At 51.0% G+C, this 20,220-nt stretch overlaps 1 protein-coding gene across 3 annotated transcripts; it reads left to right on the forward strand.

The window, feature by feature from the left end:
- The first annotated feature begins 5,031 nt into the window (after positions 1 to 5,031).
- Tmem121 (transmembrane protein 121) lies at positions 5,032 to 8,740 on the forward strand. 3 transcript variants are annotated; one of them, XM_036206656.1, is made up of 2 exons: positions 5,032 to 5,171; positions 7,209 to 8,740. In XM_036206656.1, the coding sequence occupies exon 2, from the start codon at positions 7,393 to 7,395 to the stop codon at positions 8,347 to 8,349; it is 957 nt and encodes a 318-aa protein (XP_036062549.1). In that variant the 5' UTR covers positions 5,032 to 5,171; positions 7,209 to 7,392; the 3' UTR covers positions 8,350 to 8,740. The 3 variants fall into 3 exon arrangements, with proteins under 3 accessions (XP_036062549.1, XP_036062551.1, XP_036062550.1); XM_036206658.1 differs by lacking the exon at positions 5,032 to 5,171 and adding an exon at positions 5,226 to 5,479; XM_036206657.1 differs by lacking the exon at positions 5,032 to 5,171 and adding an exon at positions 5,503 to 6,856.
- Positions 8,741 to 20,220: the final 11,480 nt, after the last annotated feature.

A 20,220-nucleotide genomic window follows, 5' to 3' on the forward strand; every position in this document is an offset into this window, starting at 1 on the left:
GATCGACGGAATCGCTAGTCCCACTGGCCGCAGGCAGCTGTACAACTCTGACATGTGTGCCTCCTTCAGCCCCTGATACTTTACACTTCCAGATTCTATTTGTGTCTGTTTCTGGCTACATGAGGGTGTAGGACACATCTTCCTGGCCATCATTCTCAGAAGTCCTCTTTGACATGATGGGAACTTGCACTTTCTTTTAGCAGTTTATAGGAGACTACTTTGTCTGTGCCCTTATTGTCAAATTTTCTTTATACTTTTTTTCTTGAGACAGGGTTTCTCTGTGAAACAGTCCTGGCTATCCTGGAACTCACTCTGTAGACCAGGTTGGCCTGGAACTCACAGAGATCTGCCTGCCTCTGCCTCTGCCTCCTGAGTGCTGGGATTAAAGGCGTGCACTACCACACCACCAGGTGGGTTTTGTTCTTAATGAAAAGGGGTTAGAGCTCAGCCTTGTTTCTACAGGACTGGCTAATTCAAAGTCACTCAGCTGATAAGTATAATGCAATTTTGAGCATATATTTTGATTTCAAGAAGTTCTGACCCTGGAGGAATTTTAATTTCTGCCAAGCAGCATTTTTACATTTTTTTTTTCTTTTTTGAGACAGGGTCTCTCTATTATGGAGCTCTGGCTGTCCTGGAACTCACTCTGTAGAGCAGGCTGGCTAGATCCACCTGCCTCTGCCTCCTGAGTGCTGGGACTAAAGGCGTGAACCACCACACCCCACTATTCTTTACTATTTTAAATTAAATATTAAATGAAACTTAAGAAGTTACTCTTTTCTCATATATTACTTCCCAAATGAGGTTTTCCCTCCTCTGCTCCCAATCCCTTCCCCACCCACATCTTCACTATTTTTAAAAATGAAGTTTTGTCTTACTTAACCCTCAGGTAGAAGAGACAGTGCATTTCTGTGTAGACGAATTTCTAAATGGTCTTATTAAATAGGGGAGCCAAATATAGGGGTGAAAGCCTTAGATCAAGGAAATAGGGAAAGCCACAGCCAACCTCACCTCACCCACTCTGCAGCTTTCAAATGCGAGCTACTTCCTGTCTACAGACCTTTATTGCCTTGCTGTTCTGCCCTCTCATTGGCTCTCTTAGCCCAGCTACCTCACTTCCTCTTCCTACACAGCTCTGTCACTTTCTGTCTGTCTGTACAGCCCTCCAGTTCTCTATGGTTGGTACTGGGTTTAAAGGCATGTGTCACCATGCTTGGCTCTGTTCCCAGCATTGCCTTGAACACACAGAGACCCTGCCTGCCAAGTGATAGGATTAAGGGTGTGTGCTACTGCTGCCTGACTTCTTTGTTTACTTAAAATGGATTGCCATTTCCTCTGATCTCCAGGCAAACTTTATTAAAGCACATATAAAATATCACATTTAAAAAAATTTTTTTCACCACATTTCTTGTACATTTTCCACAGTTCCGATGTTCATTTCCCTAGCAGTGAACCTCTTTTCAGAATATGCCATTCATATGTCCTTCTTGTGAAATGTCTGTTTAGATCTGTGAGCTTTGGTGGCAGGGGTAGAGAGAGGGTGCTGGATTGAATCCAGGGGCTCCTTGTGCTGGCCAGGTGCTGCCAAGCCACACCCATAGTTCCTGCCCATTTTTCAGGTTGGGTTGTTTGTCTTCTTCCTGTCTGCTTGTTTTTGTGTTTAGATGGGGTCTCACTATGTAGCCTTGGCTGGCATGGAACTCACTATCAACCAGGCTGGTGTCAAACTCACAGAAATTCACTTGGCTCTGCCTCCCAAGTGCCTGTATTAAAGGTGTGCAGCCCTGTGCCTGGCTCCTTACTGCTGAGACTTATTAATTCCTGCACCCGGGAGACAAAGGCAGGCAGATCTCTGTGAGTTCGAGGCCAGCCTGGGCTACAGAGAAAGTTCCAGGACAGCCCGGGCTATACAGAGAGAAACCTGTCTTGAATAATAAAACAAAACAAACCCTCCAAATACAGACGATCCTCTGTTTTCAATGAGATACAATCTAAATGCACGATAGATGCATCACAAGCTGCAAATTATGTGTGCTGACCTACTGGTACCACAGCCAGCAGCCCTGGAGACTCCATACTGACCCGGAGGCCAGTAGCTGCTGCAGTTCCAAGCTGCCCAGCATGGGGCAGCGTTATAGGCATCTGAAGTATGGTTCCTATGAACAAGTATCACTTTCCCACATCATAAAGCTGAAAAAGTTGTAAGTCAAGTGATCATGAGGATTCCTTTTTCTCATAGAAGAAAGTGTTTACAAATACTTTCAATGTCTCTCTGTTCTCTTTCCTAAGGATGGATCTCAGCCTGGCCTTGAACTGAAACTTTCTAGATCTCTCTCTCCCTAGTGCTGAGATTATAGGCATGCTCCACCGATCTGGACTTCTTAATTCTCCCTCTTTTTTTTTTTCTTCATCTGTCTGTGTAGCCTTGCCTGTCCTGAAACTCACTCTGTAGACCAGGCTGGCCTTGAACTCACAGAGATCTGCCTGCCTCTGCCTCCTGAGTGCTGGGATTAAAGGTGTGCCTGACCCCTGCCCCACTGATTTTTTTAATTCTATTAATAGTAACTTTTGGAGAACAATGTTTCCTCCCTCTTTTGGCTTTGGTGGTTGACAGGGGACCCCAATAATGCTAAAGACGTCCTCACTTAGCCACACACACTTCTAGTTCAAACGGAAGGTTGTAGTTTTTATGACATTCATTTATCAGTTTATCTAATCTGCCTTTTTGTGTGTATTGGAAGATGAACCTAGGGTCTTGCCTGGGCTAGGCCACCTCTCTGCCCCCAATTCTGCCCCAAATCCCAATTTGCCTTTTATGAATGGTGCTTTTCTGTCATATCTAAGAATCTATTTTTGCCCCAGGTTATAAGGCTTTGCTTTTGATTTTTTTTTCTTCTGAAAGTTTCCTAACTGCATTTACATTAGGGCCCATGTACATTTCGAGTTAATTTTTGTCATGCTATAAGATACTGGCCTTGAGCCCTGAGCTCTCGCTGTCTTCCTGCTCCAGTCCTGAGTAGCTGGGACAAAAGGTGTGGCCACAGTGCTGACTTTCACTGCCTCTTATGGTCAATACCTGAAAGCTTTCTGGATTTACTTGTGTGGAGTTGCTTCGGGTCAGAAGTTGCATTGGTTCCTCACTGTGGCTGTAACAAACCGCTTGAAGTAACACAGTTTACTTGTGTGTGGTATAGGCCCAAGCCTCAGAGTCAAGGCTGCTTCTCTCTGAGGCCATGCGCTGATGTAACCACCTTCTAGAGAAGTCCATGCCCCTGGCTTTCTGGCCTCTTCTTCTTCCTTCAGAGCTGCTAATGCAGCCTCTTCACAGCCCTCTGAGCTGACCCTCTAGCCTTTCTCTCTTAAGGACCTTGGTAAAGACTCTGGGCCACCCATGTGGTCCAGGTTGATGTCTCTTTTTGTGGTCCCCACCGTGAGCACAGCCACATGTGATCATCTGGCCATAGGTCCCAGGATGCTGACATGTGGTGCAGAGCTCTGATGCAAGCTTGCAAGGTCTTAGGTGAGGGTTGAGTTAACCATGGCTAAGAGGAAGTAGGAGAGGGAAGGAGGAAGAAACAGACCAGATAGGACTGGCATGGGCTGCCCATCCCTCTCCTCCCAGAACCCACCTTCTCACTCAGCCTTGCTTGAGTCTTCCAGGGGGTCTTGCTTCCAGGACCAGGGCTCTGTAGCCCTCCAATCTCAGACCCGGACGGCCACTAAAGTGACTCTGCTCACCTACAACAGGCGGACCGCTGGAACCGGACCGAGGAGGTGGCCCGACGTAGGGGCGGGGCTGATTGCCCCCCTGGTGGCAGTGATACCTCCTGGCCAGACCTCCCCACAAGGACACACACATCAGGGCCAAGACCTTAGCTCTCTAGTTGTATACCCTAGAGAAACCCGACTGTGAGGTTCTCACTCAGTAGAACGGCCAGGCTGGGTCTGGCCTGGCTGGGTCTGGCCTGGCTGGGTCTGGCCTGGCCTTGATGTCCAGCCCTCTGATCCCTGAGGCTGATGAGATATGAACTGTTCATTGCTAGATGTAGGGCCTCTTCCTGGGCAAAGGAGAGCTTTGGGGTCCTGTTGCAGTCCTTAGGAGGAGAGAGTGGGTTGGTTGGCATCGACTACTTATTACCCGCTCTTGCCTACTTTTCTGTACTGATGGGCATCTTAGAACCTCCCCGCCAGGGTGGCCCACTATGGCCTGCTAGTCTAGCTTCCCAGGGCCAAGGGAGGGCCACAGATTAGTCACCAGAACAGATCCACCACCTGTTCAGAACTGGCCGCCAGTGTGCCCAATGTCTTGTGCAGGGTGCCGAAATGCGCCGAGGAGACCCAGCCTTTCTAGTCCCTTCAGCCCCCTTGTCCTCAGTGCTTGCCAGAAGGACACTGCAGCTGGGGGCGGGGGTGACCAGTAAGCCTCCCTGTTGTCCTCCTCCAGTGACGGGAGCCTGCTACCAGCACGGCATGTTAGGAGTGGGGTGCTCTGTGAGAACAGGACCTGGAGGGAGGTCCAGCCCGGAGCCTCGTTAGCCCCCTTTGATGTCCTCCCAGATGGCCCTTCTACCCAGAACCTCACAGTCGGGTTTCTTTAGGGTATACAACTAGAGAGCTAAGGTCTAGGCCCTGACGTGTGTGTCCTTGTGGACCACCGGGGAGGTCTGGCCAGGAGGTATCACTGCCACTAGGGGGGCAATCAGCCCCGCCCCTACGTCGGGCCACCTCCTCGGTCCGGTTCCAGCAGTCCGCCTGTTGTAGGTGAGCAGAGTCACTTTAGTGGCCGTCTGGGTCTGAGACTGGAGGGCTTCAGAGGAATTTCAGGGTGTGAGGACTAATGAGACCTGCCTGACGATTTTTTTTTGCTGTGTGTTGAGGCCAAGTGGACAGACCACGGGGTCTGGAGTGGATGCCAGGTTGTCTGGCACCCAGTGTCCCCTGTCATGGGCGCAGGAGCTGCGCAGAACTGTCGTCATGGCAACCCGTACTACGCAACGGCCCTAGGACCCGGGTCCTCTCTTGGCTAGGGTCTGAGCATCCGGGGGGCGCAGGGCGGGGCCTCGGCCGGAGGCGGTGCCTGCAGCGGAGGGGCGGAGCGCAGCACCGAGCGCCTTGGGCCCCCGCGCTGAGGCTCGGCGGGGCCGGCCGGCGCGCTGCATCTGGCCGGCCCGGTAGGCGCGGGATGCGAACGGCGGGGCAGCAGGAGGCGGGCTGCTGGGCTGAGCGGGTCGGTGGAGCTGGGCGGTAGGCGGCGGCTGCAGCGGCACCTAGCTGGGCCTATACTATTCCCGCCCCCAGGCTGCAGGCCGTGGGATGGGCAGGGGCAGCTGCATGGCGGCGGAACCAGGCCCAGCCACCACTGGGGAAACCTTTAGTGGGGAAAAGACAAACTGAGACACAACCTGCTGGGAGCTGTTAGACCCTCCTGTCCGGGGTCGAGGAGGGAGGACCCTTGTTTGCCTCAGCCTCTCTTTTGGAGGTATCAAGCGAGTAGGGGGTCCTTGCAAAGCTGAGGGAGAGGCAGGCATTTGAGAGCTTGGAGGCTCCGAATCTGTGTGTGATGTTTGAGCAGTGGGCAGGCTTGGTAGGGATGGACAACTGGGCCTGGCATGAGAAACCCCGGGTAGGTGGACCTGGGCTTGGTCCCCGAGAACATGGCTAGGACAGAATGTGGGGGAGGGGACACCAGGCTTGGGCTCTGGCTTTCCGGAGGCCGGGGCACTCCTAGGGGTTGGAGTCTGTCCATTACTAGTTCAAAGCCGTTTGCTCGTGGCGTTTGGCATTTGACAGTGACTGAGCAAAGGAGTGATGGCGTGCAGATGATGGGAGGAAGGATTAGCCATCAGAGCCTATTTAGCCTGGACAGTTGCTAAGAGGAAGGAGATTCTCAGTGTTTGGCTGTAGCCAATGGAGTGGCAGGTGGGTCAGGAGTGGGCCCAGCCTGTGCTTCCTGGGAGAGGAGTACTTCCCAGTGGGCATGAAAATGGAGTGTGTACCTGAGAAGCAGGCGTGTGTGGATCCTTGGAGCCCTGGTGTGGGTAGACGCCTTCCTCAACACATTATTAAAGCTGTGGTGTAGCTGTGAGAACCCAAAAGTAAATAGAGGGGCAAATGCTGAGAGGAGGAAGGGACCATGGAGTTTGAGGGTGACTGTGCTGTCACCAGGAGGAAGTTGAATGCATCACAGTCACGGGTGACAATAAATTTTATGTCTTTGTCTAGACAGGACAATGAACAGAGCCCTCCTTATGCCAGGTGTTAGGGGAGAGGAGAGCCCTGCTTGGAAGGGACTTTAGGCTGGGTGGGTGAACAGGCCCAGATCTGAGTACCCACAACCTGGGCACCACAGACATGACAGCCAGTGCTGGGGACTGAGGAAGAGACAGTTTGGCGACAGCTTTCCTGAGGTTAGCCCTGAAGGTGGAGGGAAGCAGGCAGCAGAAGCCACCGGTCAGAGGAAGTGCAAGTGTGCTGGTTCAGGAAAAGGGAGCCTGCAGGAGGTGTGTGCTTAGGAGGAGAGCACTTCTCCAGAGCCATAGCTAGCTGTGGTGGGTCAGGGAAGAGAATGGTCTGCTTTGTCCTAAACAGCCTCAGGAAGGGGGAGGTTGAGTTGCTGGGAGAGGAAAGGGGGTGTCGGTGCAAGTCGTAGGAAAGTGCGAGGGGCTTGCTGGACGGATTTCTCAGGATTTGAATGACTGTCCATCTAGGATCGAAAAACTTGCTCAGTGCCTTGTCTCCAGGGTGGGACCTGGGTCTCCAGTTCTTGTGCGCTTAGCACAGCGCAGCACCAGGGAAGGATGCCCAGAACCTCCAAAGAAGCGGCCTAAAGCTCCTGTCAGAGCCAGGAGAGACGGAGGTGTGGGTCCAGCCGCGACAAATCATCAGGGCTTTTAGAATGCCAGTGGCGGTGGGGATGGGGGAGGGAGGGGGGAACCACTTCCGTTCCATTTCCTTCCTGGCGGTGGCGGGAATGAGATCGGTCCCTCAGGTGGGGCTTCAGCGCCCTCTGGAGGCCCCGTTCCCGGGCTCCAGGTCTCGGGTACTAGCGGCGGCGCGTGCGTGCGTCCAAGGAGGCCTCCTGCACCGGGTGTAGGGACAACACCACGCGCAGGAAACAGCCAGACCTGGGAAGGCTGCCGTGTGCCCTACCAACCCCAACCTCGGTGACACTCTGCAGCACAATCTCACTTGTATCTGGTCTTTCCCAGGTTCCGAGCTCGCCGGCCGGGAGAGGCAGCGCGCTCCGGGCAGCTGGACAAACCCCGCGCCCGGCTGCGCTGCGCCATGCCGGAGGGCTGAGCGTCGCGGACGCTGCTCTCTGGGACACAGCAGGACTTGGTCCCGCTTTACCTGGGGACTGCGCGCGCCAGGGCCGAGCCCGGGCCGCTGACCATGGTGCTGCCGCCTCCGGACCGGCGCCACGTGTGCCTGACCACACTGGTGATCATGGGCAGTATGGCCGTCATGGACGCATACCTGGTGGAGCAGAATCAGGGCCCGCGCAAGATCGGCGTGTGCATAATTGTGTTGGTAGGCGATGTGTGCTTCCTGTTGGTGCTGCGCTACGTGGCCGTGTGGGTGGGTGCCGAGGTGCGCACGGCCAAGCGTGGCTACGCTATGATCCTCTGGTTCCTCTATATCTTCGTGCTGGAGATCAAGCTCTATTTCATCTTTCAGAACTACAAGGCGGCGCGGCGTGGAGCGGCCGACCCGGTGGCTCGCAAGGCGCTGACACTGCTGCTGTCCGTGTGCGTGCCAGGCCTGTTCTTGTTGCTTGTGGCACTAGACCGCATGGAGTATGTGCGCACCTTCAGAAAGCGCGAGGACCTTCGCGGCCGCCTCTTCTGGGTGGCTTTAGATCTGCTGGATCTGCTGGACATGCAGGCCAACCTCTGGGAGCCACCGCGCACCGGGCTGCCTCTGTGGGCCGAGGGCCTCACCTTTTTCTATTGCTACATGCTGCTGCTGGTGCTGCCCTGCGTGGCACTCAGCGAGGTCAGCATGCAAGGGGAGCACATCGCACCGCAGAAGATGATGCTGTACCCGGTGCTCAGTCTCGCCACTGTCAACGTGGTGGCTGTGCTGGCCCGTGCCGCCAACATGGCACTCTTTCGCGATAGCCGAGTCTCAGCCATCTTCGTGGGCAAGAATGTGGTGGCACTGGCCACCAAGGCCTGCACGTTCCTCGAGTACCGGCGCCAGGTTCGCGACTTTCCTCCGCCCGCACTTGCGCTTGAGCTGCAACCCCCTCCTTCCCAGCGCAACTCGGTGCCACCACCTCCGCCGCTGCATGGTCCGCCAGTGCGCCCCCACGGGCCCTCACCCACTCGTGATGCGTTGGACACGTGACAGGGCCCCCGCGGGCCGCACAGACGCTGGAGTAGCGCGCGGTTTGCATGGGATGGGATGGGGCAGGCTCCCATTAGGGACAGGGGCTGTGAATAACTGTGCAGTACCTGGGGTGCCGGGGCCGCGTCTGCTTCTTCATCTCAGGAATCTCTTGGACCACGGACCCTCAACTTCCACTCCACTAGCTCACCTTGATGCACAGGGCAGTTTGGTGAGGCCTGGTCCTGAGTGGAGATGCCTCAACCCCTGCCTGCTGCTGGGCTGCCAGGGTGGGAAGGGAGGGCAGTGTTCCAGGAGATCTGGACCTATGGTAGGGGCCCCTGGCTCAGAGTTTGGGGCCAAGGAGGCCTCTGTCATTTTAAAGACTTGTGTTTACAGTTTTGTACCCAAAGCCTGGCTGTTCTTCCTGTTTCACAAGTCCCCTGCCTAAGAGCTGGGCAGAGTGGCAAGGACTGATGAGTGCTGGCTACCGTTGGGCAGCCAGGAACTTCTGGAACAAAAGGTATTTCTGGGGTCTCTTCTTCAGGTGGTTCTCAGAAGTTCCTGGATGAGGTCCATTGTGGCCCTGTGTCAGAGACACTCACTCTTCTTCCTCTTCAGTGCGTCTATCCCTACAGACTCTGCTCTTACTGAGGTATTCTGACCCCCAGTCTCCACAGTTGTCCAGGCCTCATGTCTCTGCCCTTCCCAGCTCAGGTTCAGAAGTGTCCTATACTTCCATCCCCTTCCTGTACAGACTCCCTCTGCCTGTGGTGACTTGGGCTCATGACTGCCAGTATCAATGAGATCAGGTGCCAGCTTTGTTCCCAAGTTGAAGCTGCATGCAGCCTCAGCCAGAAGAGCGGTCTGGCCTCATGTCACCCCAGCCTGGCCCTGCCCCAGACACTGGCCAGTCCCGCAGTGCCCTGGCCCAGTGCACAGGCCTTGATGTCTGTCTGCAGGCGCTCTCTCCCAGACCTCCACCCCAAATCTGTGGTGCTTAAATTCACCAGGCTGAGGAGGGTCTCTTTGTGGCATCTGGGGAGGGGCCTTTATGAGGCTGTTTGAGGGCCCTTACCTGTGAGGGGTGATGGTTACATATCTTCCTGGCCTGGCACCTGCAGTGCCATATAGACCCATGGCCTGCCAGGCCTGTGTTTGCTGCATTGCCTGATCCTCACAGTCACCTCCCTAAAGCAAGGATCCACATCCTTGTGATCCAGAGCAGGAGCTCTGCTGTCCAGTCTGACTTGTTGTAGAGGGGTGTGGATCCAGCTGTGCACAGTAGAGTAGCTCCATCCCTGAGCCCACCTCTGGATGCACTGACTGTGCCCACCTGTACCCACCCACCTTCTGGATGTCCCTTCCCTACCCAGAGAGCTGCTTCTCTGAGACTGGATTTTGAGTCACTTGTTTTGCAAGCAGCTGTCCTTGGAGACCATTCTCTTCAGGGTCACAGAGATGACCCCTGGCTATGCCCTCACCTGGTGGAGTATGGCCAGTGCCTCGCTTTTTGCCTTCCATACTGGACCTTGTCTCCACCTCTGACTGCATCTCCTGCAGTGCCTGATGAGCACCCTGAAGGCTTTGGGTCTGAGAGCCACACTCCCAAGACACTGCAACCCAGCAACTAGCTTAGAGAGGCCTATGGTATAGGACGGTGATCCTGTAAAGTACACATGCGGCTGGCCGGCTGCAGGAGCTTCTCAGTTAGTGGGCAGACTCTGGCTGTCCTTGGCTCTGTGTGCTCTTGGATGGAGACCACAATAGCGGAGGCCCAAGAGGTGAGCTGTAATGCTGAGTGTCTGGGCTGTTGCCCGTGTCCTGCTCTTGGTGAAGCCAGGGCCATCCTATTTGTCCAGTCTCTTGTCTGTGTTTCCATTTGCTAAAGGGCCAGATGTACCTATTTGCATCTGGTTATCTCTTCCTTAACGTCTTGAGGTGGCTTGTTTGGCCAGATGTAGTGGAGAAGGGAGCTAGGGTCCCCTTGTGCTCATTAATTCATTCTTGGTTAATAAATCCTGGTGCTAGGCTGCTGACCTTGACCCAAGAGCCTCAAGAGGACTGGGTATGATGGGCATCTAGAAGAGGCATTGGGCAGAGCTGGTCCTTAGGACATGGAAAAAAGTTTGGGCTTGGGCCCTCTAACAGCAAGTATCCCAGGGCCGTAAGTGGTGGCATATGTGATTAGTGTTAGGAAAGGTACTGTGTGAGGTGTGTGTGGGGGATAGTTGTAGTTGTGGGGATCCCCACTGAATATCTCAGGTGAAGTGTTGGGTAAGGAAGTCGATAATTGAAAGGGCAGGGAGGTGGGCAGTGAACAGACTTGGGGGCCCACTCCCTGGGAAGTAAATTGGAATGGAGGATTCTTCCTAAGTTCTAGCCCTCAGGTAGGTTTTGGAGGAATGGAGTCTCAAGGTATGCTCACTGTGAGGATCCTGAAGTGGATTTTGTGCCTGTTTTAGAAGGGGATTCTGAGCTTGTACAAAGTATAAGAAATCACTGGTCAAAGGGTAAACCTCCAGAGTACTTTAGACAGAACTGATCAGAGAGGGAGGCCCAAGGAGGCCAGAGGAGGGGGAGCTTGGCACTGGAGGGCATGGAGAGGAGGGTGTTGCTGGAAGTGCCTGAGTGCTTGGGCAAGAGTCAGGATGAAAAGACAGCAGGGGCATCCCGCTCTTCAGACTATTTGTGGGGAGTGGAGGAAGAGAAATGGGTGTCAAGGTTATGTCCTGGGTCTGGGTCTGTCCTCCAAGGGGCAGACCCATCTCCGATGTCATCAAGAGCATGTTCACCTTGTTTACTTCCTGCTAGGCAAGGTCACATGATGTTTCCAACTTATGTGGCAGGACTCACTTGAGGGTCAGAGAAGCCCCTATCTGGATACAATAATCACCTATGCCCATGTCCCTGTGTGCTCAACTTGTACTGTCCCCGGAGACAGTGGCTTTACTGAGATCTGAGATGTTAACCCGAGTCTAGGCAGTTCTGCAGACCTGGAGCCAAGCCTCATGGTACTCAAGACTTGTTCCCACAGCTCAGATGCTGGGAACTGAACTTCAATCCTCTGCAAGAGTAACAAGTACACCGAACTCTTAGCTTTCCCCAATAATAGTTTTTGAGATGAGGGTCTTACACTGTGGCGCAGACTCCTGGGCTCCAGTGACGTTCCTGCCTCTGCCTGCTGAGCAGCTGAGAATATAGGTGCCACCTTCCTGACTTGCAGTTTGCTTGTTTATTTATTGAGATAGGGTCTCATGTATCCCAGGCTAGCCTTGAATTCACTATGAAGCTGAGGATGATGGCCTTGAACTCCCCATCCTCCTGCCCCTACCTTCCCAGAGCTGGGATTATAGGCATGAACCCTGTGCCCACCACCCTTTTTTAAAAGCAGTGCTGTATGAAACTCAGGCTTTATGCATGATAGGCAAGCACTCTGCCAACTGAACTACATCTTCAGCACCGTTAAAAAAAAGGTAGGGCTGGTGTTTTCTCCATTTGGCAAAGCCATAGAATAACTATCTTAGCCCTTTTCTGGTGCAGGTTGTATGCAATATGGCTCTCGGGTCTACCTTTCTCTAGTCAGGCTTTGGTAAGGGGTGAAAGCAGCAGTGAGGGCTGTGTTGTGTGCCAAGGCCAGGGCAAACCTCCAAGACCTCAGTGTCGTCCGTCCGAGGAGTCTGGCTCACTCTGGTGAGCTGGGTTGAGCAGCGCCTGCTGGGTCCTCGCTGTCTCCCTTGGGCCAGGCGAAGAGGGAGAAATACCCTCAGGCTATGATGTGCTGCCCGTTGAGCTTGGGGTGCTGATCTTGGGCCCAGGAATCAGTGTTTTCTCTGCTACCATGACACTGTGGCAGGCCCTCAAAGTCAAATCCCAGACATGACCAAGCATGGGAGCACCACAGGAAGAGGTATAGAGGCCGTCTTAGGAGCTAGTTCAGGCCTTGGGTCCCAAGCTGTAGCCTCTGAGGAGGGAGGGATGCTAAGAATGCCCATCCACCTTTGCTTATTTTAATACATTTGGAGTGATGGTGGAGGGCCAGACTCTCCTTGCCAGTCTGATCCCACCACAGAGGAAAGTCTAGACCATCTCCCACTCTCAAGCACCCTCACACTTGCTGTAGAACAGTGGTCTCAAAGTAAAACCCGCATTCATTAAAATCAAGCCCACTTGTCTTAATAACAGGTGAAATTTCCTGTGATCAGATTCCTCTGAGCAAAGAAACTATGAGAGACACCAACCAATGGCCCTCAGAAAAGCTTCCTACTCTTTCCTAATTTAGATGGTTTGCCCTGCCTTCTAGGAACTCCTTTACTAATAGCCCAGGATAAAGTGAGGAGGAGGACTGCCCTCATGATAAGATATGAGTAACTTCACTTGTGAAAACGAGAAGGGAAATAAATGCAAAGGACTCCTTAACCAGAGGCGGCCAAGGAGGGCTATCACCTCTGTGGCTCGATCTCACTGGGGAAGGTGTGTGCCAAAACTGTAGGTACGTGGGAATTCTCTGGTGGCAGGGCTGTACCTGTTTCTTGACCCATCAAGATGCACAGGCTTTGGGTGGGTGAAGAAAGAGAATGGGATCATTGGAGAGGACACAGGGCAGAGTGCAGGAGGTAGAGACTAGGACCCCCAGGAGGCCTGGTCAGGACTGGCCTACAGGGCTGTCTTAGTGGGTTGCTATTGCCTTGAATAAACACCATGACCGGAACAACTTGGGGAGGAAAGGGTTTATTAGGCTTCCTCATCACTGTTTATCACGGAAGGAACTCAGGACAGGAACTCAAACAGGGCAGGAACCTGGAGGCAGGAGCTGATGCTACACCATGGAAGGGTGCTGCTTACTGGCTCGTTCTTCATGGCTTGCTCAGCCTGCCATCTTATAGAACCCAGGACCACCAGCCCAGGGATGGCACCACCCACCTTGGGCTGGTCCCTCCTCCATCCATCACTAAGAAAATGCCCTAAAGGCTTGTCTACAGCCCGATCTTATGGGGGTGTTTTCTCAGTTGAGGTTTCCTCCTCTCAGGTGGTTTTTAGCTTGTGTCCAGTTGACATCAAACTAGCCAGCACAAGGGCCCAGAAGCCACCTCCTCCGTGTGGTAAGACTCCAGTTTTCTTGAGATCCCCCTGGTGTCAGAGTTGATCTGAGTGGACTCTGTGCTTACTTGAGCTGGGCCTGGCATGGTTAGCACAGCCAAGGAGTAAGTAACTCCCCACTGCGATAGAAACCTCAGGCAGCTCTTCAACTTGACAGTCTGTGTTGACCCTTAAACCCAAAGCAACCTAGTTGAAGGTTCTCCCCTTAGAAAAGGCTTCAAGAGGGGGAGTTCACCATTGTTCTCCTTGGATGACCGGTGACCGTGGGAGGGTGCTGCAGGCGTCGTCTTGGCAGCGAGATCAGCTCTCACCACACACAACTTGCTGTCACCTTGGCCTTGCACCTCCAGCTTTTGGAAACGTGAGAGGTGTTGATACATTTCCCAGCCTGGTGCATGTGTGATGGCAGCACAAACGGACGTGGAGAGAGTATGCTTCAGCCTGGGAAGGCCAGTCCTCCTTGCTGCAAGTCTGGGCAGGTGGTCCAGGCTGACACTTCTTCTGGGACCCAAGTCCCTCCTGTCTGATTTCCCTTGGTATGAGTTATGCTTTTAGGACTCCAGCTGCTGCCTTAGGCTGTAGCCAGAGAGAGGGCCCTAGAGGCCGAAAAGGGCCCTGGTAGGATTTCTTTGGGGGAGGGTGTGCTCGGAGGCTGGCTTTAGACACATGCTCACTCTCCTGTGTTTTCTTCAGGCAGGTTTTCTTCACAGACAAATCTCAGAACAGCTTAACTTAGAAAAGATTGCTGCTGGATGGTGGTGGTGCATGCCTTTAATCCCAGCACTCGGGAGGCAGAGCCAGGCAGATCTCTGTGAGTTCAAGGCCAGCCTGGTCTACCAAGTGAGTTCCAGAAAAGGCACAAAGCTACACAGAGAAACCCTGTCTCGAAAAACAAACAAACAAACAAAAACAAAAAAGAAAAGATTGCTTTGTCTCATAGGTCAGAGGTTTTAGTCTATAGCTGGTTCCATTGTTTTGGGCCTGTCAGGAAGGCAGGAGTGTATGGTGGAGGAGGCTACTCACGTCATGGCAGCCCAGCAGTGTGTGTGGATGGAGACCCCTTCAAAGACCTACTTCCTTCAAATAGGCTCCACCTCCCAGTGTCAAACTGTAAATATTTCATCTAATGAGGTCAGAGCCCTCAAGAGTCAACTACTTCCCAAAGTCCATCAGTGGCCAACCATGCCTTTCCACATGATCCTCTGCAGGACATTTCATATTCAAACCATAATATCTCTGTTGTCCAGAACTTAGACGTGCACTACACTCAGGTGGGGAACAGGGAAAGGGTTTACTTTTTGGGTGCCCTGTGACCAGGAGTAGCAAAGAAAAGGGCCATCCTGGGGTCAGCATGCAGCTTCTGCAAGCACAGGCTGCTGTGCTCTGCTAACTTGGTCTTTTCAGTCCTCACTTTGACCAATGTTCTCAATGGTGTGGGCATCTCAACGCTCAGATTCTCACCCCTGTCTGGTCTTGGCAGAGTCATATCAGTGGCGCCCAGCCAAGCTCTGCTGTCTGGATTCATCATCCTTCCCTGAATATTTGTGGGGCCGAGTGTCTCATTCTCTTTTAGAATATCCCTTCTCGGTGGATTCCTTTCCAATTCTGTTTTTCTATTCCATTATTATTAACATTATTCCTTTTTTTGTTTTTGTTTTTTTGAGACAAGGTTTCTCTGGGTAGCCTCAGCTATCCTGGGACTCACTGTAGACCAGGCTGGCCTTGAACCCATAGATATCCACCTGCCTCTGTCTCCTGAGTGCTGGGATTAACAGTATGTACCACCACTGGGGGCTCATTTTTGTTTTTTTGGGCAAAGGGGGGGATTGAAGGAAACTTGTCGTATTTTTTCTTTTCTTTAAATGGATTTTTTTTTTTTTTGCTATTGTTTAAGACAGGATCTTGCTATTTATCCCTGGCTGTCTTTGACTTGGATGCTCTCCTGCTTCAGCCACCCCATGCCGGGGTTGTAGGGCTTATATCTGTCACCACTCCTTGCTTAGATGGATCTTAGGTGCAAATAGCTAAGGTACCGTCATTCTTGGGACTGTGGCGGACAGGCTGCTCTATGCATTTAATATGCTGCTTTTCATGATGTAACAGGCACTTCCACCGCCCAAGGCGAGAGTTGAGCCTGTGTGAACAGCCCTCCCGACTCCACTCGCTCAGCACCCTGAGCCCACAGCCACATTTCTTAGGGTTTCTTTCTACACAATTTACTTACTTATTTTAATTTGTAATTTTCTGAGGGAGGGAGGCAGGGCCCCACTATATCCTTGGCTGGTCCCGACTTGCAGCATTTTTCTGCATGTGCCTCCTGAAGTGGAATTAGAGATGTGTGCCACAATGCTTGACTACTTTTATTGAGTCTGTACATAATCATGAAATGTTTATTTTTTATTTTTACAAAGTCCCCAGTGACTTACTTTTTAATACATATTTTATTGAGTTTCCATATTGTGGCATTTTGATTATTCTGAGCATCAGTTAAAAATCTATCTTGTGCTAAGTGTGGTGGCACACACCTGCAATCCCAGTACTCAGGAGGCAGAGACAGGAGGATCCCTGTGGATTGAGGCCAGGCCGGTCTACCCAGTGAGTTCCAGTCTAGCCAGGGTTACATAATGAGGTCTTGTCTTAAACTAACTGACCAACCAACCAACTAACCAACCAACCAACCAGCCACCACCCAAAATCTACCACGTGGTCCAGGTATAGTGGCACATGCCAACAATTCCAACACCAGGGAGGCTATGGCAGATGATCATGAATTTGATGGCAGCCTGGGCTATCCAGTAAGACCCTGTTCCAAACCAAAACAAGCCAAATCAAGCCAAATATCTTTGTTAGGGTTTCTGTTGCTGTGATAAAACACCATGACCAAACTTAAGTGGGAGAGAGTTTAATTCATCTTAAAACTCCCAGGCCACAGTCCAGCACCGAGGGCAGGAATTCAAAGCTGGAACCAGCAGGCAAGAACTAAACAGAAGCCATCGTGGAATATTTACTGGCTTGCTGCTGCTCCTGGCCTGCTCAGTTTATTTTCTTATAGTACCCAGGATCACCTACCCAGGGGTGGCATCACTCACGGTGAGCTGGGCCTTTCCACATCAATCACTAATCACAAACATGATTCCTTGTCTACAAAGAAATTGATGGAGGTATTTTCTAAACTGAATTCTTTTCCCAGATAACTTTAGCTTGTGTCAAGTTGTCAAAAACAAACAAACAAACAAACAGCAACCTAACCAGGACACCAAGCCAACCCACCCAACCCACACCTTTCAAATCTACTTTAATCATTTCTAGATTTTTTTTTTTCTGGAACAGTCCTGATTTGAACATTCTAGTTCTAGGTCAGCATTCCTTCACAGAGGGCCAGCCCTGACCTAGAGCTGCAGTGTTTGGGGAATGGGGACCCGCTCTGGAGATGATGATGGAGACGTGGGTATGCAGCCCTGTGGTGGGATTACTGCCCTTATAGGAAGAGAGGTGGCAAGAGTTCTTTCCTCCGCTGTGTGGGGACACAGGGAGCAGGTAGCTGCTCACCAGCCAAATGGGGTAGAGCAGTCGGCCCTAGGCTTCCAGCCTCCAGAGCTGTGGAAGCGGCCGTGCGCTAGTTCACCGAGCCAAGGACGATGTGCCTGATTTGGATGTGGGCTTGCTATTTAAATTCCCCCTGGAAATCTCTGTTGAAAAGGCAAACTTAATTCACATTCACTCATTGTGGTTCTGATGTAGCCAAGCCTATTTTTAACCTCCGATTTTGTGCTTTCTCCAGCTGTCCTTCCGTCTACCTCCCTCTCTATGGTCTGTTGGCTGGCGGCATTTCCCAGCATACTTTCATTGTCAGTTTGAGAAATGCAGTTTTATTCTGAAAAAGAAAATCTTTTGAAAGTCACAATTGAATCTTTCGAGGCTGGCAAGTTTTGTTCTTTTAAAAAGTTTTTATTAGCATATATTAACTATATATGTAGTAATGGGAGTCATTACAACATTTTTTTCTGTATTATGTTCTTTGATCATATTAATTCCCTTTATCCTCTCTTGTCCCCTTCCCACTCCCACTAATTACTTTCCTTTTCTCAACTAGCCCCTCATCTACTTTTCATGACTTTTTTTGGGGGTGGGGTGGAGTAGGGTGGGGTGGGGTGTGACCTAATGAGTTTCACTAGAGCTGCTTATAGGAGTGTGGATGAGGGATTTTCAGAGCATGCTCACCTTACCCATAGTTACACCTCCACAAACGTCTCTTCCTTCTCCAGAAGCCATTCATGGCCTGTAGATACTCAGGAAGGAGTGGGGCCTCATGAGTCCTCACATCTTCATGACGGGATGTGGATAGGTCCAATTTTGGCTACGTGTTGAATTACAGATACTGTGAGTTCAGTGGCCATGCAGTGCCTGGAAGACAGCCTTTTACAGACCCTACCCCTCCTCTGACTTGTACATTCTTCCTGTCCCTTCTGTGATGCCATGCTAAGCAGAGCTGTGAGTCTCTGGAAGCAGGTTCAGTTAGCTGGATTCTGACACTCCCCCATCCATCATGGAGTTCACCCTCGAGACCTATTGGATCCTTTCTGTACTTGGTGTTGTCCTAGGCTTGTTGTTTGTTTTTTGCTGCGGGCCACAGGAATATATCATAAGAACTCAGCTGGCTATGGCAAAGTCACTACCTGGAGGAATAAGGGAATTCCTCCAGAGGAAGCCAAATTCCAAGGGGCTTTTGGTGTTACTTGGCTTGTTATATATCATCTGTATTCTGTTATGAAAATCATGTGTGCCTTCATAGTTTTCCCAATTGACTTTTCCCTAAGAAGGGCTAACAATATGGACTGATCACTCTCTGGACATACACATTCCAGGTATTTGGAGAACAGCCTCGGGAAAGGATTTCTCTGGAATCAGATATCTCCCTTAACCACTTTCAAGGACTAACAGTAATAACAAGTCTCCGATTTAAGGTAAATTCCGCAAGGAGACACTACCTAGGTCAGGTGGATGTTAAGTAATAGCTTTACACAATTTAGCTCGGACCCTCCTTTCTTTTTTTCTTTTTTCTTTTTTAAGATTTATTTATTTATTAAGTATATAGAAGAGGGTGCCAGATCTCATTACAGATGGTTGTGAGCCACCATGTGGGTGCTGGGAATTGAACTCAGGACCTCTGGAAGAGCAGACAGTACTCTTAACCTCTGAGCCATCTCTCCAGCCCAGACCCTCCTTTCTTACAGCCTGACTAACTTACAGACCTCTAACTCCTTTCCTAACCACTTCTAGGAATATTTAGATAACCTTCTGTGCTGACAGCTATGCTCAGCCAGAACCCCAGCTCAAGCCTCCCTGTAATTATCATCATTGGCAGCATCCGGCCAGGCCCATCCCCAGATGGAAGAAAGTACCTTATCAGAGATACCTCTGTACTCTCTAAGAACAGACTTAAGCATCCAGGCTACCTGTTTGAGAAGGCCTGGTGGATGTACCAATTAAGCTTAACTTCCTCCTTTCCCAAATCTTGCCTCCAGTTCCAGATCTCCCTTTAACTATCACCAGAGGCATCTACCTGTACACAGGTTGCCTAGTGACTGAGCACACTTTCCCTCACCCTGCACAAAAATGGCAGATAGCTTGGACAGATAGGAGCCACAGGAAAAAAGAAGGCAGTTTTATTTTCTCCCATTGACCTAGCAACTTACAGATTCTTAACATTTTCTACTAATCATGTTTAAGACTATAGTTGAGCACATAAGATCCCTCTTCTTAGATATTATCCGAATTTAGCCTTTAGTTAATTCATTTCCCCATTGGTCACTTCCCTTTGGGGTTGCAAATGATAATTAACAGTTATTGCCTCTCTATGTGATTCTTATCACCCTTCCGTTTGACCCTGGAAGCCTGGATTCACACTGCTAAGGGAATACTGCTTCTAAGTGTATGTATACTGGGACTCCCAGGGCACAGGGGGTCAGAGAAGAGAAAAGGGAATGGAAGAACTAGACGGTAAGAACTGGAGAGGAACAAACTGAGATGAGAAGAGCTAGATTGAAGGGCCAGAAGAGAGTACTAGAGGAACGAGATGGGAAAGGAGGAAGAGCCAGATGGGAAGAACAAGATGGGAGAGGAGCTGAGATGGGGAAGAACAAGATGGAGGAGAACCTAGAAGGGGCAGAACTAGATGAAGGAATTAAGATAGAACCTAGAGGGACAGTAGATAAATATAGAGAAATCAGGCTAGAAAGGAGCTAGACATGAGAGCAGAATAGAAGCTGTGTAGAGAGAGAACCATCACAAAATAATAAAGTGTGTGGACTAAGGAGTTTCATGTACATAGATTCATTTCCTTCTTTAAAGATTAATTATCATCTGGTTGTAGATTCTTCCAGGGCCCTGCAAGGGGACTATCGAGGGGCTGGACTCCCCCGAAGTTCTTGATAGTTTTTGTTCTTTTTTTGGGGCCCCACCACCCAGCTCCCAAATAAATTCACTCATGGAGACTTAGTATTACTTGTGAATGCCTGGCCTTAGCTTGACTTATAGTTTCTAGCTGGCTTTTCTTAACTTGAATGATCCCATTTACCTTTTGCCTCTGGGCTTTTCCTGTTCTCCTGCTTCTGTAAATCTTACTCTTCCTCCTCCTTTTCAAATCCTCTCTTCCTAGATCTCTCCTTGCATTTATTCTCTCTGTCTGCCAGCCCCGCTTGTCCTTTCTCCTCACTATTGGCCATTCAGCTCTTTATTAGACCATCAGGTGTTTTACACAGACACAGTAACACAGCTCCACAGAGTTAAACA

The sequence above is a fragment of the Onychomys torridus genome, chromosome 14, assembly GCF_903995425.1.
Source record: "Onychomys torridus chromosome 14, mOncTor1.1, whole genome shotgun sequence".
In the NCBI taxonomy this organism is placed as follows: Eukaryota; Metazoa; Chordata; class Mammalia; order Rodentia; family Cricetidae; genus Onychomys; species Onychomys torridus.